The sequence below is a fragment of the Rhinopithecus roxellana genome, chromosome 15, assembly GCF_007565055.1.
Source record: "Rhinopithecus roxellana isolate Shanxi Qingling chromosome 15, ASM756505v1, whole genome shotgun sequence".
In the NCBI taxonomy this organism is placed as follows: domain Eukaryota; kingdom Metazoa; phylum Chordata; class Mammalia; order Primates; family Cercopithecidae; genus Rhinopithecus; species Rhinopithecus roxellana.
In genome coordinates, this window is record NC_044563.1 from 11,906,264 (window position 1) to 11,923,378 (window position 17,115).

The 17,115-nt window shown below is 55.8% G+C and overlaps 1 protein-coding gene across 3 annotated transcripts in view; it reads right to left on the reverse strand.

Annotated features, from left to right (window-relative positions):
- The window catches only part of NRXN2 (neurexin 2), a 153,321-nt gene that overhangs the window by 73,169 nt on the left and 63,037 nt on the right, over positions 1-17,115 (reverse strand). For 2 of the 3 annotated variants that reach the window (XM_030918581.1, XM_030918582.1), the window contains 8 exons: positions 16,400-16,786; positions 15,981-16,184; positions 9,026-9,052; positions 7,359-7,478; positions 6,581-6,962; positions 5,771-5,961; positions 4,068-4,241; positions 3,553-3,672 (listed from right to left, as the gene is read on the reverse strand). In XM_030918581.1, the coding sequence (XP_030774441.1) occupies positions 3,553-3,672; positions 4,068-4,241; positions 5,771-5,961; positions 6,581-6,962; positions 7,359-7,478; positions 9,026-9,052; positions 15,981-16,184; positions 16,400-16,786 (1,605 nt within the window). The remainder of the gene's footprint in view (positions 1-3,552; positions 3,673-4,067; positions 4,242-5,770; positions 5,962-6,580; positions 6,963-7,358; positions 7,479-9,025; positions 9,053-15,980; positions 16,185-16,399; positions 16,787-17,115) is intronic. The other variant, XM_030918583.1, reaches the window with a different exon arrangement.

Below are 17,115 nucleotides of genomic sequence, written 5' to 3' on the forward strand. Positions count from 1 at the left end.
TCCAGTCACCCGGTATGCACCAACCTGCTCGGACAGCGGAGAGGGTGGGAAGGCAGAGGGTAGAGGAGAAGGGAAAGGAGAGAGGTGGAGAGGGCACCTGGGGGAGCTGAAGAAACAGTGCAGCAGAGTGAGGAGGAGGGCTGGGTAAGGAAAGGACAGGAGGCAGGGGTGGGTGAAGTGAGAAAGGGGAGGGGCTGGAGAGAGCTGGCTCCTGTTTATTGATTCTGAACTCCATTTGGGAGCAAAAACTGTCACCACGGGCCCCATGTGCCACCCTCAGTTCCAGGATGCAGTCAGGACCCAGGACATCTCCCCAGTGCTGCTGCCAGTCCTCCACCCCTACTACATGCCAGGGCTAGATTTGGCCCCCAGGCCTTTAGAAGTGAAGAAAGTGGTCCTCAGAGGCACCCAGAGGAGGCTTCTGGTGGTGCAGTGCTGGAGGAGAGACTGCAGGCCAGGAGCAGGGCTGGGGCCCCCTGCTCCTGGTCCTCCTGACCTCTCTATCCCGTTCTTGGGCCCCTGGATCTGGAATACAGACTGACACAGCTCTGAGCAGGCAGAAAATTTATGGTCCCACAGGGAGGGAGGGAGGAGCTGGTGTCGAGAGGAGAGGAAGGGAAACCGCCTAGAGGCCAATCAATACCAGTGAGTGGGAACTGGAGAAAGATGGGGGTGGAGGGCAAGGTTGAGAAGGGAGGGGGAGACATAGAGGGTAAAAAAGAAGGGAGAGACAGAGGTGTGCAAGAGATCAATAGAGGCTGCAGAGATGAACGGAGACAGGGAGGCAGAGATGGTAAGGAACTGACTGCCGAGAGAGGCAGGAGACAGGCTCTGAAAGACAGAGGAGCAAGCAGGCCTGATGGGAACACCTCAGTCCCAAATCTCAGCCCGGGGAAGTGTCTCCTTTTAGCCACCCTTTCTTATTTCATATTCTCTTTTTCATTCACTGTCTACTTTCCTCCATCATATCTTTTCTCTCTTGTCTTCCCAGAGGAGATACTCATAAGCCTTAAAGGGACACAAAGTTCCCTGCACCCCCAGGAGTAGCCCCCATGTCACAAATGGAGAAATTGAGGTGGTAAGTGGGGAAAAGTTGTTTTGCAGGTGTGACCTCTCCTCACCCTAGTCTCTTCCCCACCAGAGAGCTCCACCCCCCAGCCCCACCCTTCGGAGGACAGGACCTGCTCCTTCCACCGTTGCCATTTCCACCCTCCTTCCTCTCTTGAGACCAAGGCCTGCCTGTGCCCCCAGGGCCTCCCGGGGTAAAGGCAGAGCTAACTGAACAAGTCTCTCTGCTGGGTTCCAGCTTGACCTTAAATATCACAGGGCCCCAAGAAGACGTGCCATAGAAAGAACATGAAAAACCAGAGACAAGTGAGGAAGGAGGAGTAGCCCTGGGAGAAGAGAGGATTGGGCCCCACTCCCAAGATTCCTGCCCTGCCCTCCAGGGGCGGAGATCTCAGCATTACCCCAGAGCCAGAGCTCAGAGCAGCAACACACTGAGCCCTGTGTGGCCCCCAGGTTGCACCCACCTTGTCTTAGCTCCACAGCTTTGCAGAGGCCAGTACTTGGGGATGGTGATGCCTCCCAAGATGCGCCCTGCTCCCCAGCCCCAACTCTCCCTCCCTCCCACCAGCCTGGAACCCAAGAAGTTGCTCTTCCCATCCCTGCTGAAAGGTGGCACAACCCCCACTTCCCATCCATCTTATGCCCCCTTTTCAGAAGGCTCCACTGTGTGGGAGTGAAGCAGTGGCGACGGGCAGCAGCGCTTCGTGATCCTGATTTCTTCCACCCCAGGCAAGAAGTGCCCACCATGGGTACCACCACCACTCCCCTGGGGACTAAATGAGCAGGAGGAAGCGACAAACAGGCACACCCAAGTTCCAGCCGAGCTCTACCATCGACCCGCTACGACTTGGGGTGAGTAACTGCCTCTTAGTGAGGCCTGGGTTTCCTTATCAGTTAAACACAAAGCCCACTGCCTTCTCTGAAGATCAAATTAAAAGGGCTTTGTAAGCTGCAAAACATGAAACTATTAGTGGGGACTGTTACTATTAAGCAATGAAGTTACCATCATCTCCAGATCTGTGCAAAGCTGAGTTAGCTGGAGGGGAAGAGGTCCAGCCACAGTTAGGTCTCTATGCCTTGGCATTCAGGGCTGGAACACCCTCAACTGGCCATTGTCTGGAGGCTTTGGAAGGCACAGAGAGCAGCAGGTCAGGTGAGGAAAATCTTAGGGGACAGAGTGGGGATGTGGTGGTACCCAAGGGCTGGACATGCCTAAGAACACAAGGAAAGCACTGAGGGAGATGGGGTAGACATTTTTTCAAAAGAGGATAGAAAAACTAACACCACCCAAGAGCCCCTGGACCCAGAAGGTTTCTCCGGTAAGAAACTCAGGACTCATGCCCAGGTGACGAAGGTCCAGCAGTGGTATGGAGGCAAAGGCACTGACGGGTCTCACCCCAAATCTGCTATGAACTACTTCCAGAAATCGACCGTCCCTCTCCAGTCGTATTCCATGTCTGTAAAATGGAGACGTTCCATTGTGTGTGTGTGTGTGTGTGTGTGTGTGTGTGTGTGTGTGTGTGTGTGTGTTTCTTCCCAGGCAGCTGACTTTTCTGCTTGGTCTCTCAGCAGGACCCCAGGGAAGATGATTCAAGCGATGCTGAGGAGGCTGCACTCTGCCCACCCACTCCAGCCCAATCATCCAAGGGAAACGCCAAAGCTACCCCACAGAGTAGAAGGTTGCCTCTCCGCCATTCCTGCCTCAGCTGCCCTCCCTCTGCAGGGCTCTAACCAGCTGCCGGCCACCAACCGCTAGGGACTGGGAGCTGCTGCTGAACCTGCCCTCTCGGGGAGGGGCCTCAAACAGAATGCAAGTTGGCAAGCAAATGTCCAGCCTGGGAGGAAAAGAACCAAGCGAAGACAGTAGGGAGTGACCTTGTGGCTCAAGGGGACAAACTGCAGCTGGGATGCTTGGGGAAGAAAGAGGAGCCCATTCCAGGCAAACCAGCTGTCCAGCAGCCTAGCCTCCTGGGAGCCTCCAAAGCCTGTCCTCTGGGGTGTGGTCCTGCTCTCAGCAGGAAATAACAGATTCCCATTTCATGCCCTGAGGGCATCAAAGGGGGTGCAGGTTGTTAACAGCGCCCCTCCCTGTGCAATAGGGTGTCTGTGTGAGATACAAGTATATGTAAGGCCATCACCAAAACCACACAGGACAGCAGCAAGTTCACCCCACTGAGGCCAACACCTTTGGTTCTGGGTGAAGGGAGCAGGGTCCCATCAGCTGAGAACAAGGAGGAGAGGCCATCTATCAGTGGGCCCCTCCAGAGCTTCAGGCAGCAGCAATCCTGCACAGTCCCAGGAGAAAGCCCCTATGAGGGGACAGCAGGCCGCAGCTCCCCTGGGACTCTGCAGACAAGGGATGAGAAGGAAGCAAGCAGCACAGCTCCTGAGTGCTCAGAGGCCCTCTTTCCTCCCTGGCAGCCCCTACAGCTGGGAATGGACCCTGGTCTCCCCAAACTGTCCCCAGCCCTCCCAGGCACTCACGATCATTGCAGACAGGGCCTCCATAGGAAGTCATGGTGCAGTCGCAGGTGAAGCCATCCCACTGCTGCAAGCAGACGCCCTGGTTGGCACAGGACTCTTCAGTGCAGGTGGTGCTGGGGCCTGGAAGGGGCAGGAGAAAGGAACACCCCTGGCTCAGCCAAGCCCCCTCTCTCCCCAGGAGGTGTGGAAGCTTCAGAGTCAGGCAGAGAGGTCCTACTCTGAGCTCTGCCTGGCTGAAAGGGCCAAGTACCGATGAGACGGATTGGGACGGGCGGGTCAGGTCTGCGACGCTTGGCCTTGGACTGTGACAAGGGGCCAGGGTGTGAGACAACAGGGAGGGCAAGTGACTCTTCACACACCTGTATCCCTGCCCCAGAACTGTGGGGGCAAGCTCCCATAAGGCCTGAGAAGGAAGGCCCCTTTGCAGAGCAGAGGCTACCTGCCCTGGTCTGCCTCTGCAGCTGGCCATCCTGTAGCCAGTAGGGCCACGCCTCACTCCTCCACCCTCCACTCACCATCACAGCCCCTCTCCACCTGCCCAATGCGGTGCAGGGCGTCAGCGATGAGGTCTGGGAGGCGTCCGTTGAGGTCCACTGAGGCCAGGCAGCCCTGAAAGCCATCCCGGGAGGCCACCAGCTTGGGCAGGTTGCTGAACATATTCTTGCTCAGACCGCCAATGTACAACTCCCCTGCAAAGGGAGTGGGGTCAACCAAGACATCCAGGTTCCCATTCCCTTCCCAAGACAACGGCATCTGGCTGTCAGGTCCTCCCAGCCCTCTTGGGCTCTCTGTGTTCCATCCCAGATTCCAGGTCCCTAACAGAGATCCAGAGACCTGCACAACCCACACCCCCCGACACCTCTTCCTTCTCCACTTTGCCATCTGCCTGCCCCCCTCCCAGAGAAGCCCAGATGCCTGCGAGAGTGGGGGCTGGGGGACAGCTGGAGGAACCTGCTCTGTGCTCTCTCCCACACATTTGATTCCAGTTCCGGCCCGTAATCAGGGCCTTTCATAGATGCGCAGCCTGATTCCCTCCACCCCCATTCCCTCCCTCCCAAAGTTTCCCATTCCCAGAACTCCTTCAAGCCTTCCCCAACTCTTGGGCTGTCTCCTACTGAGTTCAAAGCCCAGCTCCCTTCCCCCAACAACTAGGGCTTGGCCTTGGGACTCTGGGAAGTTCTCTGCAACACCTGATCCCCTGCCATAGAGCCTAACCCCTGGAATCCCTGGAAGCCCTGGCCAGCCCACAGCCGAGCTTCAGTCAAGACACTAGTCAGTCTGCTGCCCTGGCCACAGGCTCAGTTCAACACAAGACCCGCCAAGATAACCCCCGGGTTTGCTGGCACTTTGGATTCTCTGTGACACATCGCCCCCTTCTGAGAGCAAGGGGAATTCACAGCACTATGTTGGGAGATCTGATAGATCTCAGATTTGGGGGAGTGGGGCAGTCAATTCCACGGTCTCTGAGGACTCTCCCCAAGCTTTGACAGTTTGAGTCAGGCTGATGCCCAGGGGTTCCTGTGGGGCTGAGGGCTGCTTTGGGCATGTGCAAGAAGGTAGATCACATTGCCCTCAGTAGGCTCTGGAGAAGCTGCATCTTTCCTGTTCCAATGCTCAGGCCTTAGCTCACCCTCCTCTTCCCTGATCTCTCAGTTCACCCATTCTGGGGGCAGTCAATGACCGCTTCAATGACCACTGAAGAGGCCCTGGGGAATGTGGCACCCCGATGTGACCGTGGGCACACCAGGGAAGCCTAGGTCCAAAATATCCCTAAGCTAGCCCAGCCAATGCCCAAAACAGGTGACTCGGGGACTCTAGCTCCTGCTACGTCCTCCGCCCCATATCATCTACCTCACCCAGGAGGATGCTAAGCTCCCTATTCTCACTCCAGCCCTCAACCAACATAGGCTTCTCAACCTTGGATGCCCAGGAGGTCCTTGGAGGGCCTGGGCTACCTACTCCTAGCTCTGAAATGAGGCCACCAAGCACCCTGTGAGATGCATCCTGCAACCATTCAGTGGTGAGATGCAGACTCGCAAGAGAGCCGAGCAGAACTTGGACAGGAAAATGTCAGGCTGGACATAGTGGAAACAGGGAAAGAGAGATAGAAACTAGGGGCAGGGAACCGAGGGAAGCAGCGTCCCAGGAATGGGTACTCTCACTGGGGTGAGGGGTATCTGGGCTAGGGCCAGGCCTTTTCCAGAGGCCCCAGCCCCACCTTTGAGATCGAGGTTTCGGGCGCCATTGGAGTGCTGCGTGACAGTGCGGGAGTCAATCTTGAGCGTGTGCACGTTGCCTGGGTCCCTGGACACCACCACGTTGTGCCACTGGTTGTCATTGACTGGTTTGTCTGAGTTCCCCTTCATCAAGGACGGGCCATTCCCCAGGTCAAACACGTAGTGGATGTACCTGCCCCACAGTAGGGAGGAGACATGGGGTCAGGGTGGGGGTGATGCTGGGAAGGTGGGGTGATGAGAAGCTATGGCTGGCAGGGGTCCTAGGTGCCATGGAAAGAAGGGATTGGGAGGGAGACCCCAGAGGAGAGGGACCAAAACCAATAGCAAGAGTGCTATGGTGTGAGGTCCTGTCATGGGGAGAATGTAAGGAAGGAGGGCCACCAAGGAGCTGGCTCTTATGACACAAGCTCAGAAGAGGAGCTAGAGGGGAGAGGTGTGTGGGCCAGCAGGGTCCTCTGGAGGCAGGGACTGGGCTGCTCTGGGGTGGGGTCCCCTCAGGCAACAGAGGGGCAAGACTGACTTCTGCCTGTAGAGAAGATGGCAGTGGACAGAGAACAGATATAACTGGGAACTCTGGCAAGGAAGCAGCTGGGGAGTCAGCAGAGTGGAAGAGGGTGTGCTTCTCCATCTTGGCTGAAGAGGGAGCCTCTCGACTTATGGTTGGGGACCTGAATCTTGACTTGTGATCTCGGGGGATTGGACACCTCAGCCAGTAGCTGGGGGATCTGTATGTGGTTCAGCAGGGGGAGGGGGCCACTTCCTTGACAGCAGTGCAATGCCCAGCCCCTCACCCCTTGACCAGCTCGATGACAATGAAGTCATTGCCGTTGCCCGAGTTGAACAGGAGAAGCCCATCAGGGGCCGTGGTCTTGAACTGGAAGAAGAGGTGCATGGAAGCATAGGCTTGGAGTGTAGCAAGGGCCAGGTAGCTGCTGCGACTCTTGAAAGTGACGGGATCGGCCACGATGGCACGCAGGCCAAAGCGAGCATTGAGCTCGCAGTAGGTGATGTCACCATCCTTGCACTGGTCCATGTAGGGCTGGCCGTTGAACACCAGCCCACTCAGGTGCCCGATGAAGTTGGAGGGCACCACGGAGATAAACCGCCGCTCCGTCATGATGCCCGTCTCAATGTTGTGGAACTCCAGCCGAGTATGGGCTCCTGCCATCTGTCCTGCTCAGGACAGGAGACCAAGATGAGGGGGACAGCTTTGGGGCAGGGCTGGGGCTTGGGTTCCCAGGAGCCCCCCCTCCACAGGAGGGCCACCCATGAGTGACATCAGCAGAGATGTCCTCAGCTAGGCACTAGCAGTCAGCACAGCTCCAAGAGGAGTGGCAGGACTCGCCAGTCAAGAGCCAACAGGCTGCCAGGGGAATGCTGCCTGCAGGGAGTTGAAATCGTTCCTGGGGTCCAGATGCCCATAACATTCACCCCGAAGGAGAAATGGCAGAGGCAGCTCGCTAGAACACTGCCCTAGGAACGGCAGCCCAAGCAGTGGTCACCAAGTACAACAGGGCCAAGCATAGGTCACTGGAGCTGTGTCCACCTCCCTGGGCCCAGACCACCTACCCTCCACAGTCACGTTGTCCACAGACAGCTGCAGGCTCTTGCCACGCCGGACCACCCTCACTGTGTGCCACTCATTGTCATTGAGCTTGTGCCCCGCAAACAGCGTCTCGGGGCCTTTACCTGCGGCACCAAGGGGGGAGTGAGTAGGGCACCTATACATGCTCACAGCTGACTTCCTATATCACCTTGGACACACAGCCTCCCCACCTCCACACATGCCACATATGAACACATACATGACCAATGGCTCATATTTGGCCATACAACACACTCATGAATACAAGTACACACACTCAGGGCCTCCCATCACAGCTGGAGTCCATGCACACGCAGAGCTTTTATATCCCAGTCATACATCCACTCTCAGGACTGCCCTTTGTGTGACTTCAGAAGGTGCCATGCACATAGAATATTAAGTGAATGGTGCCTCTAGAGTTGTACCCTGAGGCCCTGCACACAGACACCCACAGCTATGACCAACATACTCTTCCTCCAGATTGGTAAGGGCCTTCAGTGAGTGTGGCCAGAAGCTGTATTCCCAGTGTATAAACACAGACCTAAAACTTTCAAAACTTCACAGTACCCAAATGTAAATGCGAGCCCACAGCTTCAGCCTCCATACCAGCTCCTCCATCTACAATGGGACCCAATGGGACCTTTCTACATACACATGCCTGGTTAACGTCACACACCAGCTCACACCACCATATTTACTGCCCATAAATATGCAGGATGGCCAGAGAGGGGAAGGTTCTGTTTCTTAGGAATTATGGCCATTTACTCAAGATCAGGCTTATCAGCTTCCAGAGTCTAAAACAAAACATACTTATCTTTCAAATGCTGCTGGACTTTGTAGCACTCCCTGGTCATCCCCGGGCCCCCCAGTGCTCACTCCAGCACGCACACAGCATGCCACGCACACATGAAGAGCAGGGTGCCCGTGCCCAGCACACACAGTCTCTGTCCCTGGGCCTACCACGTGCATGTGCTCGCCCACGTGACCCCAAGCCACACCATGCAGAAACACCCTGAGACAGAGCATTGAGCCCAGGCGCACTGGGATGCCTGGAGATGTCCACCTGCTCACTCTCCATCTCACCCCTGCTGAGAGCCCTCACTGTCACCACAGAAAGAGCCCCCATTTGGCAGAAATTCACCCCAGTTGACACAGGAGCTGAGGAGAGCGCCCTTCCCACTCTCATCCTCTTTCCCGCATACCTCGCCTTCCCCCTTGTGGCCAACTCTGGAGATGCAGCAGCTTATTCCAGCCCCTCTTAGGCTCCTTGCCTGCCAGCCCTTAGGACCTCAGAGCATCCTGCCACAGGTGCTACCCAAGTCTCTGCCCCAGCCCTTGATTTCCACCTCCTCCCCACCCTCCTGCTGACTTGGGCAAAGGGTGTTCTTGTCTCTCCCTTCCTAGACCCAGTGAACATCCTGACTGCAGGCCCTCCCCCAGCTCTCCTTGGCTCTTCTTCATTTGGTCCCTCCTGCCTTCCACAATCACCCAACTCCACCCCTCTGCCTGCACCCCTCCCCACACCCAAGGCCCAACCGCCACTCGAGCCAACAATCACAACTTCTCTTCCTCCCGGCCTCCCTCCCTAAATCCCAGTGTCTAGCATCCCAGTCCCCTTGGGTCTCTGCAGAAGAAGAGGGAAGCCACTTACTGGGTGCGCAGCCGACGCGCAGGCAGTCTGGGGGGGCCATGGGGCGGGCAGAGGGGAAGGGGAGACAAAAAGGTAAAACAAGTTTTTTTTTTACATCCTTCACAGGGAGGGGTGTCTGCGGGCGGGGTTCCCCCCAGGGCCACTTTCCGGGGACCACGCGTGCCCAGGTGCCCTTTTCCCTTCCTCAGTTGGACCCCTGTCCCTCCTGCCCCCAAGAGGGCTCCAACCCTCCCCAGAGCTGGAAGGCAGGGCAGTCAGATGATGGGAAAAGGGCTTGTGTCCCCCTTCTTACAGGGGACCAAACCTCTAGTGTCTGAGGGAGACGGGCACCTTGGGAATCCCAGTCGTACAGGGGATCAATGGGGGCTGAGGGCTTGACCAATCCCACATCTCCCCTGTCTTTGGGAGGGAGATGGATAGGGAGAGCCAGAGTCCTGCATCCCCTGCTCTGGGACAACTCCCTCCTCAGAGTCCAGGTGTGACTTGTCACTCCCTGTTCCCCTCTGGACTCTGAGCTAAATGGAGGGGTCTGCCCCAGGGCCCCCTTCCCGAGGCCATACACCTCCCAAAGCCCCAGGGGCTAGTACCACCCCTACAGGAACCTTCCTCCCACCCCTTCCTATCGTGGGATATGCCAGGCTGCCACTGGGGATGGATCAGGGGAGTCCTTTACCCTGAAGAGGACCTAATATTAACCTGCTTTCCTAGTCAGAGGAGCCAAGGCGACACAGATGGAGACAGTGCAGCCCCCAAAATATGACTTCTCTGAGAACAAAAAGCAGTTGGGGACAAGTAGCCACCATAAGCAAAGTTTCCTGCCCCTGCTCCAGTCCTTGCATTGCTATCCTCTGATTTCAGGACTGGGAAGGCCCCATGTGGTCAGAAAGCACGTGTCTACACAGAGCCAGCAGCCCAGGGCCCTGAAGCCTCTGGCGATCCCTCTGGTTAGACACATCACCCAAAGGTGGGAGCCAGTCATGTCTTGCAAAGGAAATAGTAGACCAGGGTCCTATGAATTCCAGATTTAAGGCCCTCAGGATCCCTGCACCACTCCATCAAACCCCAAGCCTGACTCAGCCCAAGGGAGGGGGCTGGCTGGAACTGCAGAAATCCTTTACTGGGAATCAGGGGAGCTGGGTCCTCATCTCCACCCTAACACTCACTAACTCACCGTGTGACCCTGGGCAAAGTACTTCTCTCCATGCCTCAGCTTCTCTCCACGTGAGCTGAGGGAATGGATAACAGTAGGATCCTGAGCAGGAAGTAGGCAGCAGGTGGACACTGGGTTGGCTTTGCCTTTCAGAGAAGGGCAGTCTCCTGCCCCTCAATTGACAGACCCAATACCCTGGCCTCCTGTCACTCCACCCCAAACAGGCTCTGCCTACCCCACAGCCCAGGAAGCAAAGGGGGTGAGCAGCTGGCATCCCCTGGGCCCCTGAAGGTTCCTGCAGTGGAGGTAAACTGAGGCCCCTGTGGCTTTGAGGGCCACGGCCCTTCGGCAGTACAGCTGAGCTCCACACGCGTTGTCAACCGCAGCAGAAGAGTGGAGGCGAGCAGCCAGGACCCTGGGCCAGAGCCTGGCACCAAGGGAGGAGCAGAGGAGCAGAGAAAGGTCAAAGGGCAGACACAGAGGGAAGTGAGAAGTCTCAGTGAGAGGAAGGAGGTAGAGAGAGTACAGAGAGAAAAGAGGAAGAAAATGGAGCAGAGGAAGGAGCAGCTGCACAGAGGGGACAGGGGAGGCTGGACAGAAGAGGAAGGGGAGGACTGTCAGGGTGAGGTGGAAAGGTGCCAGGCCCTGGAGTCAGGTCACGGGTACCCTCTCGGGGCCGGCAGAGTCTTCACCAATGAAGGGTCCAAAAAAGAAAAAAAGGGAGGCTGGACGGGCAAGCAGGTCCCCTACTGGGGAAAAGGCCCAAAGAAGGAGCTTGATTCTTCCCCTTCCCCAGCAAAGGAGCACCAGGAATGGGGGGTCCATCTGTCCAGGGAAGAGGTGTCAGCTCCAGGCCTGCCCCTGCAGAGACTCCACCCTCAGAAGCACAGGCTCCAGTAGGGTTTGCAAGAGCAAATGACTTGAAGATAGGCACCCAGAGGGAAGCCAGCCCCATCCAGAAGAAAGCCAGAGACTGAGAGCAAGCAGGAGAAACCCAGTCCCTTCAACATACACATTCACCAAAGTTCAGGGGGGCACTAACTAGTAACCTGTTAACTAATGACCTGTGCCTCAAGTGCAGGGAATAGGCAGAAGTGAGTGGTCTTGGTGGCACAGACCCACAAAGGCCCTGGCTGGACACAGAGAGCAGGGTCCTAGTATGAACATGTGCTAGGGAGGTGAGACAAAGCAGTCTGCATGGAAAGGAACTCAGGGGAAAGAACACCAGCTTCCCAGCCCTGCCTCACCTGGGTTCCTTCCCCGCCCAGGCCCTATGGGTTGGAGAGAGTGGGCCCAAGGCTCCCAGGCATCTGTCTCAGAAGTGACATCACAGAGTGGCAGCATGCACTCTGTCATAGCCCTCCTTCAGAGCTGGCTCCCGGCAGCTCCCCTGATAATTATTGACCAGCCTCAGGTGGAAAGGCAATGCACCCTCCCATGACCCCAGGGATTAAAGGGCTTTGGGATACAGTGTGTATTTAGCCTGATTTAAAACATGAACGAGAGTTAGATTTCTCTGTTTGATTCTGGGGGCAGAACTAATGGGAATTTCACAACAAGTGGGAATTTCAGAAGGGCAGGATGACACTAAGAAAGAACCACTCAATGATCAGAATGTCCATCTTGGAGGTGGGAGGTAGAAGGCCTCCTACTGGTGGGGAGTGCATGGGTGATTCACGGGGTGGGAAGGGATGTTGAAGGAGGTAACCCCCTTGCAACTCAGAGATTCTTTAATTACACCACACCCTTCATGTCAGCTGCACTGACAGTTGGGACCCCAGGGGCACACCTAGTAGAGGACAGTGCCCAGCCTGGCCTGTCCTCTCCTCCCCTCCAGGGAGGGACCCAGGCCGTGCTGGGATAGGGCAAAGAATCCAGGGGACTCCACCATCCTCTAGGGACAGAGATCAACTTCCCAACTCAGCAGCTGCAGACAGCAGAGCTCAAGGAACTTGTTCAGTGTTTGCAAACATAGTGGGGGCTGAGGAGCTGCAGCAGGAGGCATGATAAGTTCCTTAGGATCCTCTGCCTGGAAAGAGGCAGCAGTGCCTTTTTGGCCCTCTCTTATCTAGCAAATATCCCATCTCTTGAGGCTAGCACTTAGCAATCCCACCAAGTGGTCACCCGCAGCCTCCGCTCCCTCTTCAGGCCCAGCCCGGGGTCTGTTTCAATCCACTGAGTGCCTGTGGAGCTGCAGAGATGCCTCCTGGAGCAATAGCTTCCCTCTCTACAGGATAAGATCATGAGGCCAGAGACCAAGCCTCACCAGGCTTCTCTCTGTTCCCCAGTAGACAGTCCAGCCCAGGCCTGGGGCCTTGGTGTTGCTGCCGGTCTGTGAGGCCCTGCAAGTCCTGGGGAGTAAGCAATGGGGGACAGGAATGGGGCTCTTGAAGTGATTCACGAGGGCCAGGAGGCTGAAGGAGGTGATGCCTTGCGGCTCAGAGATTCTTTACACTGCACTCTTCATATCAGCTGCACTGACAGCTGGGACCCCATGGCACACCTAGTAGAGGACAACTCTAGTCTGTCCATGCTATGTGGAAGTGGCTCCCAGGCCTGGCTCCAAACTCAGGTCTCTATTCCAATACGGTTTTCCTTCAAGAAGGCTGGGTGGGTCTCAACTATGGGCCTTGAATCTGCACAATGGTTTCAATGGTTTCATTCCCATTCTTCCATCTGAGCCTCAAAAGCACCACAGACGTAGGCAGAGTGAAGATTCTTATCTCCATTTTAAAGATTAAAAAGAGAGAGAGAGAGAGACTCAGAGATGGGAAATGACTTACTCAACAGTAAAAGATACCAAGGTTAGGCCCCAAGTGTTCTGGCCCTGAGCCCAGAACTCTTCCCATCCCAACCCAAGGCTTGGTGGCTGGGTAGGGACCACCTGCATGTCCACAGTGCCTACACAGGAGGAATCTGTAGACAGATGCGTTTGCACCAAGCTTTTGGTCATGGATTGTCAGGAGCCATGCTAGACATGGCATCTCAGCTCATACGTGTCTACAGATGGGGGCAGGGGCACAGCCAGGGGTAAGAAATGGGTGGGAGGACAGTCCTATTATCTGTCAGTCTGGGAAGCCTATTCTTAACATGATGTGTCTTCCAAGAGGCCACCTTGTTCTCTGACTTCTGAGCACTTATGTGGCACAGACAGAAAAGTGCGCCCATGGAGAGGAGAGGGTAGGTCCCAAGGGCCCACAGGATAGGTTTTCCTGACCAAGGACATTGTTTCCTGTCTAATCTTAAAAGACACGAGCTTCTTCCCAGGGGTCTAAGACCATCCAAATAAGCAAAACGCATCTGCCTTCCCTGCAAATCCAAGGCCCCAGATTTTTCCTGCTGTGTCCCCAGCAAGCACAGAGACATGTGCTTCGATGCAGACAACACACACATGCCTAGGCAAAGTGGGGGGAACTCACACTGGATACACAGATCTGGGCAGACTTGGAAGTACAGAGCCACTTATGGGGTTCTTGGCTGGGGTCATCCTCTTGTGACAGTTTCAGGGATGCAAGGAGCATTGTGCAGACTTGTGGAGCATTGACTAGAGTGTCTCCCAGCCTGCTTTCCCCTGCAGAGCTGCTGCACACCACCTGCTCTACAGGCTGTGATTGTGGTTAGAAACAGAGCTGAGGGGAACCCTTTAAACAACTCTGAGGCCCTGGCCACCTGCACATCTCCCCACCTCCAGTCCCCACCTCTCTCAGCAAATCTTTGTCCTAGGAATACAAAGGCCAGGTGGCCAAAAGGGGAAAAGGAAAGAACATAGTATAAATATATTTACAAGGCAATGGGTCCCCCAAAGGCCACAGTCTGTCCCACAAATGCCCTGGAGACCAATGTTAGGATGAGACTCCAGATAAGTATTTAAAAGTTCAAAGTTCGGCCGAGCACAGTGGCTCACACCTGTAACCCCAGCACTTTGGAAAGCCGAGGCGGGTGGATCACGAGGCCAGGAGTTCAAGACCAGCCTGGCCAAGATGGTGAAACCCCGTCTCTACTAAAAATACAAAAATTAGCCAGGCGTGGTGGTGGGCACCTGTAATCCCAGCTACTCGGGAGGTTGAGGCAGGAGAATCACTTGAACCCAGGGGCAGAGACTGCAGTGAGCCCAGATCACGCCACTGCACTCCAGCCTGGGTGACAGAGCAAAACTCTGTCTCAAAAAAAACAAAAAACAAAAAAAAAGGTCAAAGCTCTGTATTCTCTCCAGTCGTGTATTCTAACCTGCTCAGAAGAGCCCTACTTCCCCTCTAGGTCCAGGACACAACAGATGACCCTGATGGCCTGCAAACTTCCTATATGGCAGGTGCTATACCTTTATAAGCTTTCTAGAGGCCAGTCTGAAATGGACAGATTTGACCTCAGCCTGAATAGCTTAGGACCTCCCATTTCCAGGGTTCCCCTGCTCTGAAAGCTCCAAAAGGGTGGGGACTGCTTATTAACTGCTGTAGCCCCTGGCTTGAAACATACCTAGCATTTATATGGTGTCCCATAAATAGCTGAATGAGTGAACCTGCTGTTTTCTTTTTGCCCTGACTAGGAGAGCTGAAGCCCATGAGGAGAACCTAACAGGCTCATGGTCTGGCCCTCATGGACACCCCAGGGACTGCCAGGTGAAGTGGAGTCAAAGCCTGCTCTCAATCTTAGGCATGGGTGGAGACACGAGTCAGCATGAGTGGCCTGAGGGGGAGGGTCAGCAGCCCTGTCCGAGACAATGGGAAAAGCACTGAACTTTTTTTTTTTTTTTTTTTTTTTTTTTGAGACCTAGTCTCACTCTGTAGCCCGGGCTGGAGTGCAGTGGCCGGATCTCAGCTCACTGCAAGCTCCGCCTCCCGGGTTTACACCATTCTCCTGCCTCAGCCTCTGAAGTAGCTGGGACTACAGGCGCCCGCCACCTCGCCTGGCTAGATTTTTGTATTTTTTTTTAGTAGAGACGGGGTTTCACCTTGTTAGCCAGGATGGTCTCGATCTCCTGACCTCGTGATCCGCCCATCTCGGCCTCCCAAAGTGCTGGGATTACAGGCTTGAGCCACCGCGCCCGGCCCAGCACTGAACTTTAAGGCAAATGACCCAGGTTGAGTCCTGGCTCCTCCCTCTGCCTTCACTAGCTTTGTAATGTCGAACAAGTCAATATATGAATGTCATAATCTATAAAACAGGGACAGTAATGCTTGTTTGGTGATCTAGTATCTTCACAGGACAGCCATGAGGCTCAAATGTGAAAGCCCATGGCACTAGAAAGAGGAAGACAGCACGTCTGTGTGTCCAGTGTACACATATGCACCTCCACACACCAACACACAGACTGCTGTTTAGACTGAGCAGAGCAGTGGAGGGCAGCTGCGTGCAGGGACCAGGCCTTCCTCATCTCTGTATCTGCTACCACACTGAGCTCAGGCTTAGCATCCAGTAGGCATCAGCAAGTGCTTCTCAAATGAATGAACCAATGAATGAGTAAGTGGACGCGCCACTGACCAAAAATGAGCTGTGTCATCCATGTGTGTGCAGGACAGATGCTGCCAAGATCCACATGGGTGACCTAGAAGGACAATTAGCATACCCCAGACACTCTGGGTCTTGCCCTTCACAGTGTCGTCGAGCATGGAGTGTCGCCCTACACTGAGCATCCTCACCAGGGACAGAGCTCTCAGGGTCTCTGACCCAGGCTGGCACCTCCCCACCTCCAAACTCTGCTGAGGGCACCTCTTGCTGGTGCCACCACCAGCTTCTCCAGACAGAGGCAGGTGTGGGTCAGAGACAAGGCCAGGTGAGGGGTCAGGAAGCACAGGGCAGGATGGTTACCGAGGTTGACAGTGAGCTTCATCTGCCCCCCATCCAGCTCCAGGCGCAGGGTGTCGGCAGACTCCCTGGAAGTGGTGGCCATCATGAGTCCGTAGGCCCGCTGAGACATGAAACGCAGGGACACATCCTCTGCCTCCGTGTGCATGGCGTTAGGCAGCATGATCTTCATGTACATGGAGCCATCGTAGCTCAGGACCGTGGCCTCTGCCCCATAGGAGTCGGGGAAGAGGGAAGGGGAAGACAGGCAGAGGCCAGGGGAGGGAAAAGACCAGAGAATCATTACAAGGGTGACAAGCCTAAGGCAGGTCTATGAGGGGATCCCCTAGGAGGAGGTGGCACAGGGATGGAAAGTAGGAGTTACCCTGAGAAGGAGCACAGGGATGGGAAGCAGGGACATCCAGGATGAAGACCAGCCTCACCTCTCTCACAGACCCGCCCAAGAAAGCCGGTCCCAATGCAGTCACAGACGAAGCGGTTCCAGCCTTCTCGGCAGATGCCCCCATTGCGACAGGGGGCAGATGCACACTGCTTCAGCGTCTCCCGGGAGCAGAAGGGGGCGACGCCCACAGCCCCCTGAGCCTCGGCCAGGCCCCGGAGGTCTCGGCTACGCCCATCTATGAAGAGGTCCCGCACACAGCCCACGTAGCCTGCCCGGAGTGCTGCTGTCCACACCTCTGGGGGCAGGGGCAGGTCCACCCGGCCCCCCTCAGGGAGACCGCCCAGGTACAGCTCACTCTCCAGGTCCAGAATCTCGCTGTCCCCAGTTGCCAAGAATGGTGTGCTGCGACTGTTCACTGAGATGGAGCCTGGGAATCAAGGGAAGGCAGGATGGAGAAAAGCCACAGGCCAGAAAGGGACATCCTGACTCTGCCAAGGAGGCCCCCACCAAGTGTGGGCCCCTCCACTTTGTGCCCTGCAGCAGGCTCAGGACGAGCAGCAGTCCTGGGCTGGAAGCTCAGCCTCACTCACTGCAAAAACTGCTTAACAAAGGCCCCCAGGCTCAGAGGCTCCTGTGATGCAGCCCCAGCCCAGCTGCAGAATGCTGTGGGCCTCCGTCCATACCCCTCCTCCCCACCTCAGTGAGTCCTTAGAGGATATGCAGGAAGTGAGCATGCCCAAATCTTGAGCTCAGAAA